General features: G+C 52.5%; 1 protein-coding gene across 2 annotated transcripts in view; it reads right to left on the bottom strand.

Annotated features, from left to right (window-relative positions):
- Positions 1-13781, bottom strand: part of PTGIS (prostaglandin I2 synthase) — a 40416-nt gene extending 26635 nt beyond the window's left edge. The window contains exons 1-4 of one of the 2 annotated variants that reach the window (XM_053890155.1): positions 13587-13781; positions 5289-5412; positions 3891-4069; positions 1862-2005 (exon numbers count right to left, since the gene is read on the bottom strand). In XM_053890155.1, the coding sequence (XP_053746130.1) occupies positions 1862-2005; positions 3891-4069; positions 5289-5412; positions 13587-13660 (521 nt within the window). In that variant the 5' untranslated portion in view covers positions 13661-13781. The remainder of the gene's footprint in view (positions 1-1861; positions 2006-3890; positions 4070-5288; positions 5413-13586) is intronic. The other variant, XM_053890154.1, reaches the window with a different exon arrangement.
- Positions 13782-18954: the final 5173 nt, after the last annotated feature.

Genomic DNA, 18954 nt, shown 5'->3' with positions numbered 1-18954 from the left:
CCCCACCCCCCCCCCACACACACACACCGCTGTTGCCAGGGGCCTAGACAGCCCAGCCACCACCCCACTGTCCCCACTTCCCCTGATGCCACAGCTTTTCCTCTCTCACTGCTTCTCTCAGAGAAGGACACGGGGCCACGGGAGCCAGGAGACGTGGGAGATGCCCTGCTGGGAACTTGCGGACTGGTTTTAGCTGCTCCTCTCTGGACCTCGGTGTCCCCATCACACGAGGACAGGGTGGACCAGACCAGCGTCACCCAGATGAATTACAGCCCTTGATGGTGTGTGCGCCACTCCAGGGGGACAGGAGAAAAAACGTGGGCCACCGACACATCAAAGGTCGTGCTGGAAAGCGTGGGCTCTGCGGACAGCCCTGCCAGGACCCCCGCGACGGGACTCGAGGCAAATGCCTTAGGTTCTCCCGGCCTCGGCTTTTGCATCTCTCAAACGGGGTTTGTACAGTCCCAGCCTCGGAGAGGGGTTGTGAGGGCGAAATGCGTTTACACCCCTTGAGCCCACACTGCGTGCACATACGTAGCTGTCCCGAATGTGCCTGGGTCCCCATATGTGGCAGCAAATGCCTCTCCTTTATTCTGAAACTGTGTCTCCAATTTTTTTGAAGCAGCTGAAATGAGCTGTGGTTTATGAGATGCTGGCCAGCTAACGGCAGCAGCAGCAGTCAGCGGGCTATCCTTATTCCTCTCCCCACTCACAGCCTGCACCCCCGCTCCCCTCCCCCCCACGGCCCCAATCAAATCCTCAGCAGGTCCCGTCAGCTCTGTCCCCCAGAAATACCCCATTGTTGCCATCTCCCCGTCACCTCTGGGTCCAGGCCCCCGGTCTCTCACCTGAGTGACTATAACAGCCTCCCAGCGGGCCCTCCTGCCTCTCCTGCCACACACCCACCTCAGGTTAGCCTCTGTCCACAGCCAGAGAGAGCTGTGAAACCCAAGTCCAATCACGTCAGACCCCTGCTTAACCCTCCCCCCCGCCCCCCCAACCCCGCTGTCACTCATTTTACTGAGAATGTACTCCAAAGCCTCTCACGGCCTCGCGGCTCTGTGAGACTCGGTTTCCGCAAGGGCTCTGACTCATCTTAACCCCACTGCCTGGGTTCGCTGCGCTCAGCCACAGTGGCCCGCTGCCCAAGCTTCCTCCCACCTCCGCGACTCTGCACCTGCTGGTCCTACCGCCTACTTGTGGCCAGCTCCCAACTCTGAGGCCAGACCCGCAGAGAAGCCCTTACTTTCAGCCTGGTTCAAAGAGCTCCCCAGACACAATCAACCCATCTGCGGATCTCCGTTTTCTGTATTTGTCACTCTCTGACATAACTGTCTTTATTTACTGGTTTATTATCGGTCTCTCCAACGAGCGTCAGCCCGGTGAGTTTCAGTTTATTGTCTGTCTTTCCCCTGCTGTACGTCCAGTGCCCTGGAATAGTGTCTGGGCCTCCTGAAGGAAGGAACGTTAGTGCAGTTTTTACTATAAGTTTACGAGTTCTGATAAAAAGTTGAAGTCCTGGGTTGGCCTCCCGAACGTTTTGTTTTCCTGGTCCGTGAAGTCTAAGGTTTGGAAACTACAGGAAAAGATGGTCTCTGAAACCTTGTTTTGCTACTCCCTCTCTGGACAGCTGGCAAGGCCCCTTTTCCTGACTTGAGCCTCCTTTACGACTCACAGCCTGAGCCAGGTGCACGCCTGGGGTCCCAGACACGAAAGGTCATCTTGCAGTCTTTGCTTCTGAGTGTCCCAAACTGCTTCCCCACCCACAAAGTCTTCATGGTTCCCGTGGCCACTATTAACGGCTGAGCCGGGTGCAGAGTGCTGGGCTCCACTCCCGACGAGGGGAGCCGCACCGGCTCACCTGAGCAGGAAGTTGTAGGAGAAATCGAGGAGACCCATCTCATGCCAGCCACCGCCCGCTTCTGTGGCATCCCCCAGCAGGACAGTGCGGAGGTTGGTGTACATGGCTTCCGTGAGCGCCTGGAGGTCCTTGTGGAGGAGAGTCCTGGGGCAGGAAACAAAGTAAGAGCACAGCTTCCAGTGGGAAACGTATGCACACAGGCGCCCCTATTCCCAAAGCTCAGGGTCCCAGGGCCCCAGGGCCCCGCTGGCAACGGGGGCCTGCGGACAACTGGCTTAACCACGATGGTATTACTATTAATATCATCATCAATGACAGTGACAGTTACTCTTCACGGTGCTAAGCACCATGATCCTGTTTCATCTTTTGACAACTCTAGGGAATCACAGTTGCGGTTATGACACCCATTTTACAGACAGAGAAACTCAGGGACAAGAGAGGAACGTGACTTTCCCAAGGTCACCCAGCCACAGAGTCTTGAATTCCTAACCGTGACAGTCTGCCCCTCCTTGGGGCACACAAGCTTGGATAAGGAACCCAAAGACATCTGGAAGAGAGAGAAACAGCAGGCCGACCCTTCCTCCTTGAGACCCAAAGTTAGGCACACCTGTTTGGATAAAGTGTCCCCTGACCAATGATTGCCAGGTAGGACACAATCCTGAGTGACCCTGATGTAGCTGTTCCCTAGACCCCACTCCAAGCACTTGATGGAGACAGTAGCCCTTAACAGATGCAGGAGCCACGCCCAGTAGACAACGTGCGGGCTTAGGAGAAATTTCCAGAAACTCTTAGGGCAGACACTGGAGGAAAGTGGGGTCCTCCTTGGGTAGTGGGGTAGAATGCAGCGAACCAAGGAATCTTATTGCTAACGGGACCTAATGGTCCCCCTAGAATGCCAGGACCTAGGACACTTGGGCTCAGAAATCTCCTAGCGGCCATCCCACAGAGCCAAGTTCAGACTGGGTACTTCCTCTCATCAGCATTCACCTCATACTCTGGCCTTTCCTCAGCTTTAGCAGCCCTGCAAAACCCAGTCTTCTAGAGACTTTTCCTAACCCCAGGAGGCCACCCTTCCTGGAGACAGATCACTAAGGATTCCTGTCAGACTGCACGAACTCTAGGGATGCACACACTGTCTTATTTCCTCAGCATCTCAGCTGGAGTCTGCAGACCTGGGTTCAAATCTCAGCTGTGCCATTTACCAGTGATGGAACACGCACGTCACTTCACTCCTGAGTGTGTTTCCTCACCTGTAAAACGAGGATAAAAATATCTACCTCTTGAGGTAGATCGATTGCACAGAGATGTAAGTGTTCCTATCAAACACCCGGCATATGACTGGCATCTTCAAATTGTGGTTGGCATCATTCTGGGCCCCCTGCATCTAGACCAGTGTATAGAAAGTCCTCAGATATTTGCAGAAGTAATGAATGCAGAGTACATGTGCCCACACGTCCTCATGCTGATATAATTATTCTTTATGTTTCAGGACCTACATCACTTCCTCGCTGTGTGACCTCGGGCAAGTCTTCTCCGAGCCCCAGTGTCCTCATCCATAAAGTGGGGCTGTAAGTTACTCACCCTCCAGCATTGTCATGAAGACTAATGAGACCACAGAGGATGGGCTCGAAACTATTAGCCCCCCCGCCCACCTCCCTTCCTTTCACACGAGGAAACAGAGGCCCAGAGAGGGCAAGGGATTTGCCCCAAGTGACACAGCTAGGAAGTGGGGGAGCCGGGATTTGACTCTCGGTCTGGCTGACCCAAACCCTGGGCTCCTCCTACTGAAATCAGACCTGTCTCCTAAAAGAAGTAAAGACGAGAAGGGCCTTTCTTCAGCCCAATTCTTTGGGGCTGTTTGTTTTTTGGTTTTTTTTGGTTTCCTTTGTGTCTGTCTTCTCAAAACAAATGTCTTCACCGGACACCTGGTGTGGACACAAACTCAAGCCACTCAGCACCTGGGCTATGCAGGCAGAAGCAGGTCACGCCCTCCCCCGCCCACCCACAGGGGCCACCTTGAGCCACTCACGGTTTCATCTTGGCCTTTTCATCACTGGGGCTGTAATGTGGGAGCTGCAGGTCAAAAATCCTCTCCATGAGGAAGACAGCATAGGCGTGGAAGTCCAGCTTGGTGCGAGGCTCCCACACCACCGTGTCATAGGAGTGGGGGTCCAGGAGGACAGTGACATACCTGCCCCCCACCAGCACCTGTGGGAAGTCAGCAGGGACGAGGCGAGGAGAAATGCCATCAAGGACAGGAGCTCTCAGTGGTCAGGGGCCTACCCTGTGCCAGGACCTGACATTTCACAGACAGTGTTCTCCCATCCACTCCTCACGACTGTCTGTGACGTGGGGACCACTTAGAGCCGAAAACTGAGGCTGACAGAAGGCGGGGGATGTGCTCAAGATCACACAGCTGAGACACAGTAGAGAAAGGACTGGCATTCAGCATTTTTCGGTAGAAAACGTCGGGCTCTCAACCACCTCACTCTTCAGCACCTGCCATCATTATCTTGGTTACTGTCGTATCTTCAGCATCCGGGAGAGAGTCTGCCCACAGAAGGCAGCAAATGGGTGTTGTGCGTATCATGGGTGGAGAGACTGGATAGAACAGGTGGCTAGATGAGTGGATGCTGTTGGATAAATGCTAGCGAATGGGCCAGAAATACCCACTTCTTTGGGAGGCCGAGCCCTCAATGTAACCTGCTGCCCAAGAAGGTAAGGAAAAGAGAAAGAGCTGTAATCCTGTAATTAACAAAGGAAAGGGAATTTTCCCTCAAATGTCTGTGTGGGGGAGTGGTCACACAACTCTCAACACCCACGCAACTGCCTTGGCCCTGTTTCCAAGTGTGATCTGGGAGCCATGTTACTCGAACTCTCTTATAAAATGTAGGCCAAAATCCAAGAAGAAATGCCACTGGATGGATTGTTGGGTAAATGGAAGGATATCACTGAATGTACGTTGGATGGAAAGATGAATGGATGAGGAGGTTAGATGGAAGCTGAAAGTGTGGACGAATGTTGGGAACATGTGGCAGCAGGCTAAGTGGATGCTGGGGAAAAGGACCGAAGGACGAATGTGGGATGGGTGGAACCCAAAAGGATACCTGAAGGTGGATGGGTGTGGTGGTTGTTTGGATGGATGGATGCTGGATAGATGGAAGTTGAGTGGATGGATAGAGGTCAGTTGGATGGACGAACAAGAACTTCATAGACACTGAATGACTGCATCACTTGATGCTGGGAAGAAGGAATGGATGTTACTCAGTGTTGGCTGTACAGCTGGATGGGAAAATGGATGGAAAATTGGCAAGACCACTGGATGGTAGGTTAGGGTATGGAAGGATATAGAAGGAATCAGTGAACACCAGACGACAGGCCCACCTGCTCACCCCCTTCCCTCCCTCGACGCACATGAGGCACTTACAGTAAATATATCACCATGCTTCTCCTTCATCCTGGTGAGGAAGCTGGCAGCATCTTTTCCAAATTCCAAGGCATGGCCCAACCACGGGATACTGCCCACGTCCAGAGGAGGCTCACCAGGTCGCCTGCAGAAGCCATAGTACTTATCACTATTTGATAAAGTAGGGAAGAAGAAAAAGAGTGTAGGGCATGGGGTATGACTTTTCAGCGGAGAGAAGGCTTCCCTGGGACATTGGAGAAAGACCTGAAGGTGGTGAGGGAAGGAACCCTATCTGGAAAAAGAGCCTGCCAGGCAGAAGTAACAAGTGCAAAGGCCCTAAGGCTGGATCATGCCTGGCGTGTTCCACGAACAGTAAGGAGGCCAGTATGGCTGGAGTGGAGGGACCAAGGAGAACAGGAGACGTTGAGGCCAGAGCAGGAACAGGTGTCAGACCATGCAGAGCCTTGGAGGCAGCTGTGAGGACTTTTAACTTTTTCCCTGCATGAGGTGGGAGCCATGGGAGAGCTTCGAGCTGCACAGGGACATGATTTGACTTAAGTTTTTACAGGATCCTTTTGGCGGCTGAGTAGAGGAGAGACTGCAGGGGGCCAAGAGGAGAAGCTGGGTGACCAGTTGATGTTGGTACATCTTAGGGAATCCAATCGAGGTGGGCTTTCCCTGTGGGTGGGAGAGCTTTCTAGAACCCAGAAGTACAAGGACACAGAGTTCTCTGCCTGAGCCAGCGTGGACAGGGCTTTGGTCATCTCACACCCCCTGCCATGCCCACAGAGAAAGGATGAGACTGGAGACACGGTTGAGTGATTGAGTGGCAAAGGGTAGCAGAAGGACCGTCCTCATCACTGACCCCTGGCTGCCCCTGCCCCACCATCCTCTGGGGGAGGGGCTGTTCGCTAGGGAGAGCTAATCATGATCACGAAGTGGGCCTCAAATAGCAAGACCGCTGCTCATGGTGGACCCCTGGGAGGTCCTTAAACCCAGGCTAGGACCCCTATCTTTGTCGTAGAACGATCAGAACCACAGGCATGCAGAGAGCTCCCCGTCTGGTGAATAGCAAGCCATCCCTTGTCTTCTCACTCGCTCACCGAATAGTAACTGGGAAGCAGGCACTGCTCCACGTGCTGGGGTTACAGCAGTGAACGGGACAGGCAAGGTGCCTGGCTTCATGGGGCTTACATACTAATAAGGGGAAGGCAGACAAAAGCAAAAAAAAAAAAGCAAAATCATTTCAGAGAGTGACAAGCGTGATAAAGAAACTAAAGGAGCTACGAGTGAACAATGAAAAGACAAATAACCCGATTTTTAAATGCACGAAGGAGGTGAATGGACAGTTGTCTGACGGAGATGCACAAATGGCCGGTGAACAGATGAAAAGACGCTCGACATCGTGAGGCACTGGGGAAAAAATGCAAATCAAAGCCACAGTGTGGCACCATTTCACACGAAGATGGCTCTCCTCTAAAAAAAGAAATAGTCGCTGTTGGCAAAGATGTGGAGAAATGGGGATCCGCATATAGTTCTGGTGGGAATGTAAACGGTGCAGCTCGTGTGGAAACTAGCCTGGCAGGTCCCTGAAAATCTAAGAGTTACCACACAACCCAGCAACACACTGCTGCTCACAGTGGCATTAGTCATAGTGGCCAAAAGATGGACCCAATGCAGATGTCGCTGACTGATGAGTGGACAGACAAAATACGGTACGTTCATGCCGTGGGAGATTATTCAGCCATAAAAAGGAATGACTGATTCATGCTACAGTGTGGAAGAACTTTAAAACCATTATATGCCGAGTGAAAGAAGCCAGACACAGAGGTCACCTCTTGGGTGATCGACTTCTACGCAATGTCCAGAAAAGGCACATGCAGAGGGGCAGAAAGATTAGTGGTTGCCAGAGCTCGAGGGAGAATACAGAGTGACTGCTTATGGAGGCAGGTTTCCAGGCTTCTTTTGGGGAATGACAAAAAATATTCTGGAGTTAGGCAGTGGTGAGGGCGGCACAACCCTACAAATATTCTAAAAAGCACTGACTGTATACTTTTTTTTAATGTTTATTTATTTCTGAGAGAGAGAGAGAGAGAGTGGCGGGGGGGGGGGGGGCAGAGAGAGAGAGACACAAAATGCAAAGCAGGCTCTAGGCTGTCAGCACAGAGCCTGATGTGGGGCTCAAACCTACCAACTGCAAGATCCTGACCTGAGCTGAAGTCAGACGCTTAACTGACTGAGCCACCCAGGTGCCCCTGAATTGTATACTTTAAAATGGTAAATGTAGGGGCACCTGAGTGGCTCAGTCGGTTAACCGTCTGACTTCGGCTCAGGTCATGATCTCACGGTTCATGAGTTCGAGCCCTGCATCAGGCTCTGTGCTGACAGCTCGGAGCCCGGAGCCTGCCTCAGATTGTGTATCTCCCTCTCTGTCTGCCCCTCCCCTACTTGTGCTCTGCCTCTCTCTCTCAAAAATAAATAAACATTTAGGAAATGTTTTTAAATGGTAAATGTTATAGTGTGTGAATTATATCTCAGCAAAGAAAAAAGAGAGCTAGGTGACAAGGGCTGGTCAGGGAGGGCCTCCTTGTGGAGGTGCCATGTGAGCAAAGACCAGCAGGATGAGAAGGGAGTGGAGCACCAGAGTGGGGAGAGAAGGAATTTAGGCAGTGGGAACAGCGAGTGCAAGGGCCCTGGGGTGGGGGGCTTTCCAGACAGCAGGCACTAGTGTGGCTGGAGTGGACTGTAGGGGTGAGAGGCAGGATTTGACCTGCAGCTAGGATCAGGTTTCCATGCCCAGTATGATGGGGAGCCCCCGGAGGGTTGGAAGGGGGGGCTGGAAAGTGATGTGGTTATGCTTTTAAAAAGTCACAACACAGATCATCCAGGAGCGTGACAACGGAAGTGGAGGTGAAGCTAGCATCCGACTCCCCCGCTTCCAGGACGGGGGGCTTCTTCCTCTAAGACACCTTTGGGGGTATGAGCAGGGGCTATGGCTTCCTTTCCCTGCTCTTTGTCCAGGCTGCGGCCAGAGCTCCCCGGTGAGCCAGGTGTTATTTCTGGCAGCTTTCATCTTTCCCCAGAAAAGTCCCAAGGAGGCTCAGACAAAGGCAGGAAGCTGGGAGCCCAGGAGTCTGACCCGCGATGTAGCCGGCTGGCTCTTGGATCCTAGGCCCTGCATCCAGCTCGGGCCCAGGCCACATTCCAGGGTGACTCAGCCGTCAGCCAGCAGGGATGAAGGAGACTCTATTTTGGGGTCTGCGGTCTCCAGCCTCGCCCACGGACACCCTCACTGTTTTGAGATACGGCCAGGCCCTTGGAGAGGAGGGAGGGAGGGCTGGACCCCCTCATCCCCGGCTCCTGCCCACACAGCCTGTCCCTCCGGTTTCAGATGCCAAGACACCTTTTCTGATTCCCCACTTCCCGTCACATGGGCCCCTCCCCAAACTGCCCACTCGCCACTCACAGACTCCATGGCCAACCTTGCCACCTGGCCTCTCTCTCACGCTCAACCCTCTGCAAAGTGGGGGAGAAGGTTAAGGATGGGCAGCACCCAGCTTTGTGCCCTGAAGCATCACACCCACACTGGACGGAAGTTCCACGAATATAGGCACTTGACCCCCAACACTTAACAACAGTGTCTGGCACAGAGAAGGCGTTTAATAACTATGTGTCAGACGAATGATTTGTGTATACAGGTGGTGCTCAAAGAGCAGCACCTGCCCCTCCCCCCACCCGCCAGAGTCTGCCAAAGGGGTCAAGGGACCCAACGCAGGTTAAGTGCCCGATACACACAGTCCACATTCTGGTTTGAGCAGAAGCGGCATCATTTAGCTGTGCCGTGTTAGTGGACTGCCTCACCTCTCTGTCCAGGAGTTTCAACTCAACTCAGGGCCTCAGGCTCTGGAAGGATTTCATAGGGGGGGACCGCAGGGTTTCAGCAACCTGAGCGTCTATTCCTCCCCAGGGTTCACCCACAAGCTGCCGGCCATTAACCCTCTTCCCCTCCCCCACTCCTTGCCTCCCACTTCGTAGACGCAGCATGCGGCCACTTTGCTCTAGTTTTTGTTTTCCTGTTTTTGTAACTGACACAGAAGGTTCGGAGAATTCTCAGCGTCATAGGAGAATGGTTAGGGCAAGCAGAGTGACAGAACAGATGCAAACTGGAGAGACAACAGGAGGGGTGGGGACGGCAGCAAGGCTGAGAGAGGGCTCTCCTATGGAGTCCCCAGCAAGGGATGGTCCATTGTCGCATTTTGCAGGAGAAGCTGGAGACCTGGTGTTTTGTACGTGGAACACCCTAACTTTCTCCTCTTGCTGTGTGTGGTACACAGCAGACCCATCTGGGCTGCATCCAACCTCGGGCCGCCACTTGGTGGCCTCTGGTCAGTGCGGGTTGGAACAAGGCACATTTTCTGTGCCCAGAAACTCCGTACCCTGCAAGCGCCCAGATCTTTTCTTGAGCCACCGGGAACCGTCGCCTGATGCCACAGTGACCTCCCCACACCTGGAGTGTTCTTCCAAGGCTCTCTAGACCAGACACACAAGCCCAAAGAGGAAAAGAGACACACGCAGCCCGGTGGGGTGGCCGGGGCACGGGAGATCGGCTACATGAGACTTGGTGGACAAACCAAGGCCCAAAAGGACAGCAGGAAGGATGTTTCTGACAGCCACATGCAGGTCATCAGCCCCAGTGGCACAGAAGTCAGACTCCTAATTCCTGACCCAAGGTCTCCTAATTCCAGCTTACCACCTCTCCCAAGAGAAAACACTCACGGTTACCCAGGCGGGTTTAAAAATCTTTGCTGTAACTGCCAAAATTGGAATTTGGACTGGAGACTACATAATATTAATCATTTTTGTATTCTGAGGTAGGATAAGAGAATTGTGGTTGTCATTTTTTTTTTTTTTTGACATGCATTCTGAAATATTTTCTGGAAAGATATTGTAACATCTGGATTTAAAAAAATTTTTTTTTAATTTGAGAGAGAGCATGAGAGTGGGGGAGAGGGGCAGAGAGAGAGAGAGAGAGAGAGAGAGAATGAAAATCGTAAGCAGGATCCATGCTTAGTGTGGAGCCTGATGAGGGGCTCAGTCTCATGACCCTGGGATCACGACCTGAGCCAAAATCAAGAGTCAGACGCTCAACCGACTGAGCCACTCAGGCACCCCGATCTGTAATTTTTTGTAAAAATGTTAACCATCAAATAAGGGGATGGTTACATGGGAGTTCTTATACTATTCTTTTATTTTTCTGTATAGGTGAAATTTTTCATCATTAAAAATTTTAACTTAAAAAAAAAAGCTAGAGGTAAAGACACTTGCTGACTGACTGAAGTTCCTTTTTTTTTTTTTTTTCTTTTTACTGAGAAAAGCATGAGTTTTGGAACTGACTGGATGGGGAATACAATTTCAGTGTGGCCCTAAGGAAGTCGCTTAGCCCTTCTAGGCCTCAGCTGTAAAATAGGGTGATGAACATTACCTCAAGGGTCAGTGAGGAGAAAGGAAGGTGTGGGGTCTTGCTTGTTTGATTCATTGTCTACACAGCATCAGCATCATCCACCTCTTTTTCCAACACTTGATCATTTGTCCTTAAGAATCTTCTGGGGGCGCCTGGGTGGCTGAGTGGTTAAGCATCCGACTTCAGCTCAGGTCATGATCTCACGGTTCATGAGTTCAAGCCCCACATTGGGTTCTGTGTTGACGGTGCGGATCCTGCTTTAGATTCTCTGTCTCCCTCTCTCTCTGCCCCTCCCCTACTCTCTCTCTCTCTCTCCCAAAAATGAATAAATAAATAAATAAACATTAAAAAAAAAGAATCTTCTGGGAGTAGCCACAACTTACTATCTTACCATCATGTGGTTCTAAGACTTTTGAGCGTTCAGATTACAAATAAAATGTGTGGGAAGCATGGAAATTCATTTTTCCTGGGAATTACAAATCCCTATGGCCCAGATGCGTAATCCAGGCAGATCCCGCACAAGTTGCTTAGCTTCTCTGAGACTCAGTTTCCTCCTCTGTAAACTGGGAGTAACAAGAGTGCCCCTTGCTGAGATGGGAGGAGAAGAAGATGAGATTGGGGCCTGAACTGGGGTGCCTGTGGGGTCTCCCCAGGGTCCACCCAACTAACTGCCCCTGAGCTCTCAGTGACCCCAAACCCATACTTCTACCTAGGACCCACTTTTGACCCTCCTAAGCCACCAGGTGTAAACATCAACGACTCACCCTCAAAGATAAATTAGCTCTCTGGATTACAGCAAGAATTTGCTAAAATAATGTTTAACTGGCCTTTCTTCTAACCCAGAAGTTCCATTCTCATCAGCATCCCCATTTTAAAGATTGAGACACTAAGGCAGAGAGTGGTTACCCAATTTGTTCTTGTTCCTAGAGGCTGAGAGTTTCCACACGCTGAGCACCCAGGGACCCTGCTTCCCAGAACCCACGTAGCTTATAGCCACCACATCGGCTGGGGCGGGGGGGGGGGGGGGGGGGGGGGGGACACAGAGCAGGAGGCCTCACAGGAAGACCACAGCACATTGGCTGAAATAGCAAAAACGCTGGAGACAGAGACAGCCTAAGGGTCCCTCAGTTGAGACAGGAATAAAAAGGAAAAAAATAAACTTGCCATTCATTCATAATATGAAATACTACACAGACAATCAAAAGAATGAATCAGATCTCCACGCAGCAACATGGACGGACATCAAAACTAAAACCTGCAGTGAAAAAAGCAAATGTGCGATCCGAAAACATCCCTAGACAGAGTTTCCCCAAAAGCCTAACAACTTTGGAAGAATAATTCATTTCTTCACAGAAGAACTTATTTGTGGACTTTTCCTCTTTCTTCCTCATTTTTTTCAGGCAAATGAACGAATACATAGTTTTAAATTTAACCTGGGAAGGTGTCTGGAGGTTAAAGAAAAAGATCACAAGGTTACTGTTTGGAAGTTGAACTAACCTGTTGTTTAAAAATAAAAAGTTTCCAGAAAAGTTCTGGAATTTTCAGACACTCTCATTTCACACACACACACACACACACACACACACACACACACAGTGCCCTGTATTACCTACAACCTCACCAAAGAGGGATCACAGAAGCCAGTGTCTATTCTGGACTGGATCCTGGCACAGAATGAGCACATGATGGAAAAGCTGATGAAATACAAATGAAGTCTGGAGTTTGGCTCATCTTAACAGACCAGTGTTGGCTTTTTAGTTTTGACGAATGTACCATGATAATGTTAAATGTTAACAATGGCGGAAACTGGATGGGGAGGCCTTGGGAAACTGGATGAGGGGTCTTTGGGAACTCTTTGTACAACCTTTGCAACTTTCTTGCAAATATAAAACCAGTCTCAAATAAAAAGCATACTTTTTAAAAAATCTGGAAGGTTCCCCGCCAGCCTTGCTCTGGCCGCGCTATGCGGTAGCCTTGATCAACAAGAAAAGTCTGGAATTGTCGGAAGGGAAGGGAAGGGAAGGGAAGGGAAGGGAAGGGAAGGGAAGGGAAGGGAAGGGCAGGGCTTCAGTCTTATCTATAACGGGATAAATATTTAAGTCAAATACATTCAGCTATCCCATGTGCAACTCAGATTAACTTTTTAAATTAACTTTGTAAAAAAAGGACTCACTGCCACGGCACTGATTTCAAGTGTATGAGATTTACTCCTTCTCCTAAATCACAGATTCTCAGTGGAGCAGGACAACCTTTGGGACTAGGAAGCTGAGAAGTTTGGCGCGGGTTCTACCCTGCCCAGGCCGTGGGGTCTCAGGGGAAGGGAGACCCCTTTTCTGGACCAGAGCATTGGGAGATCCGAGTTTCCCCAACCCCCTCGTCCAGGTGGGGGAGGGAGGCCTCCCATGGAAAGTGGTTCCAGGGCTCTGCATTCCCCAGCCTCAACTCGCCCATCTGTGTAATGGGGTGAGGATCAAGGCGACCCCCCCGCCCCGAAAACCGAGAAGGCCTGGGGATTGGCTCAAGTAGGTGCTGGATCCAGGAGGGGGCTTCTCGCACCCCCACCCGGAGACCCTCTCCAGAAAGCCCTTCGCAGGTGCCAGCCGAGCGCGTGTGCACCGGGGGCCGTCTGCCGGGTCCTCCAGCCCCGTCGCCCACTTCCCGGGCCTCCACCGCCCCCACCAGAGCCTCACCGCCCCCCCCCCACCCCCGCGGCCTGGCCGTCGTCCTCCCCCCCGGGGTGGGGCGGCGGATGGGCGTCGAGCCCCTTCGCCCCGAGGGGCCGGCCGGTGGGGGAGGGACGAGCGGCTCGGGACCCCGGGGGTCGCCCCTCTGTCCGGGCGGGGGGCGAGGGCACTCACCGCGAGCGTCGACGGCTCAGCAGCAGCAGGAGCAGCAGCGCGGCCAGGAGCCCGAGGAGCAGGGCCCAGGACATGGCCGGGCGGCGGGCGGGCGGGCGACGCTGCGGCGGCGGGCGGGCTCCGGGCGCCCAGGTGCCTCTCGGCCCGCGCACCCTCCCTCCCCGCTGGCCCGGCCGCGGCGGGACGGGGGCGGGCCCGACGGCGGCGCCGGGGTCCCGGGGGGCGGGGCGCTCTCGGGGAGCCCCTCCCCCAGCTCGGCGGCGCGGGCCCCCACCTCGGGCTCGGAAAGGGGCTGGGAAATGTGGGGTGGAGCGGAGGGGAGCTGCGGGCGGGCGGGCGAGGTGGGAGGGGGGGTGCTGCGAGGGAGGGATTATGGGGGGGGAGGGAAGGGAAGGGAGGGAGGCACTGGGGGGGGGGGGGACGGAGGGGCGATGGGGATAGAGCAGGGGGTGGAGACGGGAGGGTGACGTGGGGGCGGAGGGGGAATGTGGTGGGAGGGGTGGGAGGGGCCCACGTTCTACCTGAACCGTCTCCACCTGCCTCCTCCTCCTGGCCCCGTCCCCACCCTGGGCCTGGAGATTTCTGTCCCGTGTGTCTGGGCCAGGTGGGGTTACCGTGTTTGCCTTCAGGAATATAGTGAAGGGGTTGCAGGAGCTGCTCCGGATTCAGCTCTGAGCTCCCCTCCCCAACTGCTGTTAGAGCCAATGACTGGAGCACAGCAGGGGCTCAAGCGCATGGTGGCCATTGCCAAGATCGCCTGGTGCTTAGGGTGCCAGCCTCTAGGTCGTGTGGCTCTGCAAGAGACCACCCTGGGTGCTAAGGGGAACCCAGGCTCACCACTCACTCCCCCACCGGTTTGCACCCTGGGAAACCTTGTGCAGGAAACCTAAACCCTCTCCGAGGCCAGTTTCTTGTCGGGGAACAGACAGGTCGAAGGCGTGAGAAATTGACCGGAGCTCGTCCAAAAGGTTGCCAAGTGCTCCTTGCTTGGCACAGGTGAATGCTGTGAGTCCGGGTGGAGGTCTGATTCTAACCCTGTGTCTGTTTCTCACTGCTGGGTGCCTCCAGGCAGGTTTCCTCTCTTCTTCCCAGTAGCCCCCGGAGAAGGGTCACTCCTCCCCCATTTCCTGTCTTCAGCCCCCTCCCTCCCTCTACAGAAGGGTCCTCTTCGAACCCAAGTCAGAACCTGTAACTGGGTTCTGCTCAGAATCCTCCATGGCTCAGAACACAGCCCCAAGTCCTTATAAGGTCCTATAAGCACCAGCATTTTCTGCCCCCTGCCACCTTTACCTCCCTGACCTCACGCCCCCCCCCCCCCCCACTCTGCTCCAGCCACACCCATCTCTTGTCCTTCCCCAAATGTGCCAAACTCACTTCCACCTCAGGGCCTTTGCACTCGATAGTCCCTCTGTCTAAAACAATCTTCTCTCAGTCACTTGCGTAGCTGATGCCTTCCATCACCTTCCCCATCCCTCTGTCTCTGCTCAACTGTCACCTCCTCAAAGAAACCTTCCCTGCCCACCTGGTCTAAAGTGTTCACACCATCATTCTCTATTGCTTTAGTTTGTTTTTTTTTCCTTGATGGTACTTAACATTCCTGCTATCATGTTAGAGATTCACTTATTTGCCTGTTTAATGTTGGCTGTCATGGCAGCTGGATGACCTTCTGTGTCCTCTGGATTCAGAATATCAAGAGGCAAAAAGCACTTCCTGAACCTCTTGTTTATTTATCCAGCTTCTCCGCCTACAAAGCCAACGATCCCAAAAAGGCCACCGAACGGGCCTGGAGGGTTTTCTCCAAATTAGGGGGAGCACTGTGGGGCAGCCGTCTGTCAGAGGGGTTCACAGCCCAGCCTGGCCAATGCTAAACTGGGTAACTGGGCAGTCTGCTCCACCTCCCTGAGCCATGGTGCCTCATCAGTGGAGTGGAGTTGAAGAAATGACCTAATCCAGGGGACACGCCTCTCAGAGTGCCGGATACACAGTGAGCATTAGTGAAAGTTCACTGCTGCCAGGACTTCTTCCTGTTTAGCCTCCCACCGTATGTGAGATCAGGGCTCGGCCTCAGTTTTCTCATCTGGAAAATGGGAAGAATAGTTCCTTCCTCACAGGCCCGTTGTGAGGACTGAATGAATTGATGGGAGTGTGAAATCACCCGGCAGGGGGCCTGGAACACAGTAGGTGCTCAATAAATGTTAGCTTCCCCCCCCCCCCCCCATCCCAGGCTGGAGTATAAACCAGTGGCATCCCAATCTGAATCACTCCCAAATGGCATGTCTCTCTTCCCCCTCCCCTCCAGGGAAACAACACACCAATGAGAGAAGAATGTGTTGGCGCCCCTGGCCTCTTCCTTGCTAATGGAACCTGATTTTATTCAGGAATCACCCACATGTTTAGGAGGGTGGCCCCATCTCCTTCCCATTGGTCTGAGCCGGCCAGGGCTCCCCCTCTTTGCTAGGAGCCACCCCCAGGAACCACCATCTCCAGACTTCTTGTTTAAGAAATGATCAAATGTCTGTGTTGCTGAAGACACCACGAATCAGCTTTTCTCTTACATGCAGCCAGAAACATTTCGAGTTAAGAGGACCTTCCAGTCAGGGCCGTAGTGAGGAGCCTGTGAGATAAGAATGCACCCAAAGCACCTGTCACGGTACTCGCCCACAGTCAGCTTTCAAAAGTGTCACTTCACGTTATTATTCTCACTGTTATTACACCTCGGGCTTTCTAGCTTTATTAATAGGGTATCGTATCCATAGAGTATCCTAACTCTGATGTCTCGCAGAACAGGCAGGAAATTCCAAACTCCCCCTGACTCATGAGGCCTGACAGGGCCCCTGCTCTGGGCTCATATGGCCTCAAGACTGAAGGTGAGGGAAAACTTCGCCAAGAGCCTCCCCCTGCACCGCCATGGTGGAAGGGTTGGAACATACAAGGCTTGAGAGCTAAGTTCAGATCCCAGCATGGCCACTCACTTGCCACATGACCCTAAGCAAGGTTCATCTTGCTGAGCCTCAACTACTTTATCTGTATAATGGGCATGTTGCTGGTAGTGGTGATGGCAGGGAGTCAACCAGCAGGGTTCCAACCCTGGCATCCAAATCTTCATAGGAAAGTAAAGCCTATGTGTCAGATGGAGTGTCAGGAAATTCCTTCTTCCTTCCGCCTCTCCCAGAGGCTGTCACCCAGGGACAAGCATCCACACATTCTCCTGTAGGAGTCTTGTGTCCAGACGTCCACTGTCCAGTAGAGATAAGACATCTGGGCAACTCTCTGATCCGCCCAACTTCTGCTCTCTCTCTCTTTTTTTGTTTTTATTTATTTTCGGTGAGACAGAGACAGCACGAGTGGGGGAGGGGCAGAGAGAGGGGGAGACAGAGAATCCCAAGCAGGCTTCTCACTTACAGTTCGATGCGGGACTCGAACCCACAAAACCGCTAGATCATGACCTGAATTGAAACCAAGAGTCAGATGCTCGACCGACTGAGCCACCCAGGTGCCCCCCGCCCAACCTCTGCTCTCTTATCTGGTTGCAGTAGGGTCATGAGGATAATGTCAAGACCCAACTCCAGAAAATGGGGAGCTCTGCCTGGAAAGGACAGTCCTTGCCGCCCCACAACCCTGCTTTTTCTCTTCCAGGGACCAAGTCTGGTTTGTGTCTGCATCCCAAAGACTATAAACAAATTGTGTTTGGAAAGGAAAATATGCGTATTGCCTTCTTCAAAGCTAAAACCCAGCCCCATCAGAGAAGGCCAGTTTTAAATGTTTTTGTAATGATGACTCTAACTTTAGCTGGTGATTTAGCCTATTCAAAATACTTTTTCATATTAACCCCTCTAATCCCCACTGGACCCTGTAAAATGGGCACCGTTAGTATTCCCAGCTTGCAAATGGTGAAACCAAGGTCCAGAGAGGCTCAGTAAGTTACCCAAAGTCACACAGCGCTTCCTTTTTGCTGTTGTTAATTTTTTTAATGTTTATTCATTTTTGAGAGAGAGACAGAGACAGAGTGCAAGCTGGGGAGGGGCAGAGAGAGAGGTAGGGGGACACAGAATCTGAAGCAGGCTCTAGGCTCCGAGCTTTCAGCCCAGAGTGTGATGCAGGGCTCGAACCCACAAACTGTGAGATCATGACCTGAGCCAAAGTTGGGCGCTTAACCAACTCAGCCACCCAGCTGCCCCCCCATCCCCAACCCCCCGCCCCAGCACTTCTTTTGATAGGCTGTAGCGTGGGGATTTAATGCCTTCATAGGACAGACTCACTTCCCCATGTGGTGTGAACAGAGCCTGGACTTTCCTACCTCTACACCTTTATTCATGCTGTTTACCTGCCCTCCCTCTCTCTTCCTTCCGATTTATCCAAATCTGTGATGGGAAGGGACATTACTCGGAGTCCTCTGAGATAGCCAAGGTGGGATGAAATACCCAAGAGATGTATTGGGGAAAGTGAGAAGGGAGACAGAAGAGGCTGGGAGGAAGGAAGGAAGAGAGGGAGGGAAATTGGGTGGTTGTAGACTGCAGTATCATTCTAAGAAAGTTCTGGAAGGCTGACCAAAGTCCCTGTGCTTCCAGAGGAACACTGTGTCTCCTGGGAACGTTTCCTCGGGATCCCTGCCTCCTTCGGTGATTAACTGGGAGCAGCCCCTGGGAAGTGTGGTCTTTGGCTCAGCTGTTAGGATGAATCCATGGTCTGGGGCGCCTGGGTGGCGCAGTCGGTTGAGCGTCCGACTTCAGCCAGGTCACGATCTCGCGGTCCGTGAGTTCGAGCCCCGCGTCGGGCTCTGGGCTGATGGCTCGGAGCCTGGAGCCTGCTTCCGATTCTGTGTCTCCCTCTCTCTCTGACCCTCCCCCGTTCATGCTCTGTCTCTCTCTGTCCCAAAAATAAAAAATAAAAAACGTTGAAAAAAAAAATTTAAAAAGGATGAATCCATGGTCCATCCGTCAATTAGGCTCCACACAGGAGACATAAGAGGTGATTTCCATGGCTGCTGAGTTGAGGAAGTACATCTGTCATCTAAAAAACAACAACAACAAAACATTTTTAAGCTGATTGTATACACTCTAGAGGCATGAATCATATCAGTGCAAGAATGCATTCTTCTATTTACAGACACAGGGGCAGGTTGAGAGGTGGAGGGAGGGGAAGGAGAGACCAAAGCTGCAAAGTTTCTACTGTTCTCATGCTGCTAAAGAGAGGGTAGCAAACTCAAGTCTCCTAGCAAGTATGGTCAATGAATGACCATTGAATGCAGGGCGGGGGTTGGGAGCGGACAGTGGAAACCCCAGAGCACTGCCCCATCCCAAAGGAAGCCGTCTCTACTCAGTCCAGCCAACTATGGCCGTGAAGAACAATGTGCCCGTGTGGCCAGGTC

Source organism: Panthera pardus, unplaced genomic scaffold (genome assembly GCF_024362965.1).
Source record: "Panthera pardus isolate Hobbes unplaced genomic scaffold, ASM2436296v1 HiC_scaffold_25, whole genome shotgun sequence".
In the NCBI taxonomy this organism is placed as follows: Eukaryota; Metazoa; Chordata; class Mammalia; order Carnivora; family Felidae; genus Panthera; species Panthera pardus.
This window is presented reverse-complemented; position numbering and strand designations above follow the sequence as displayed.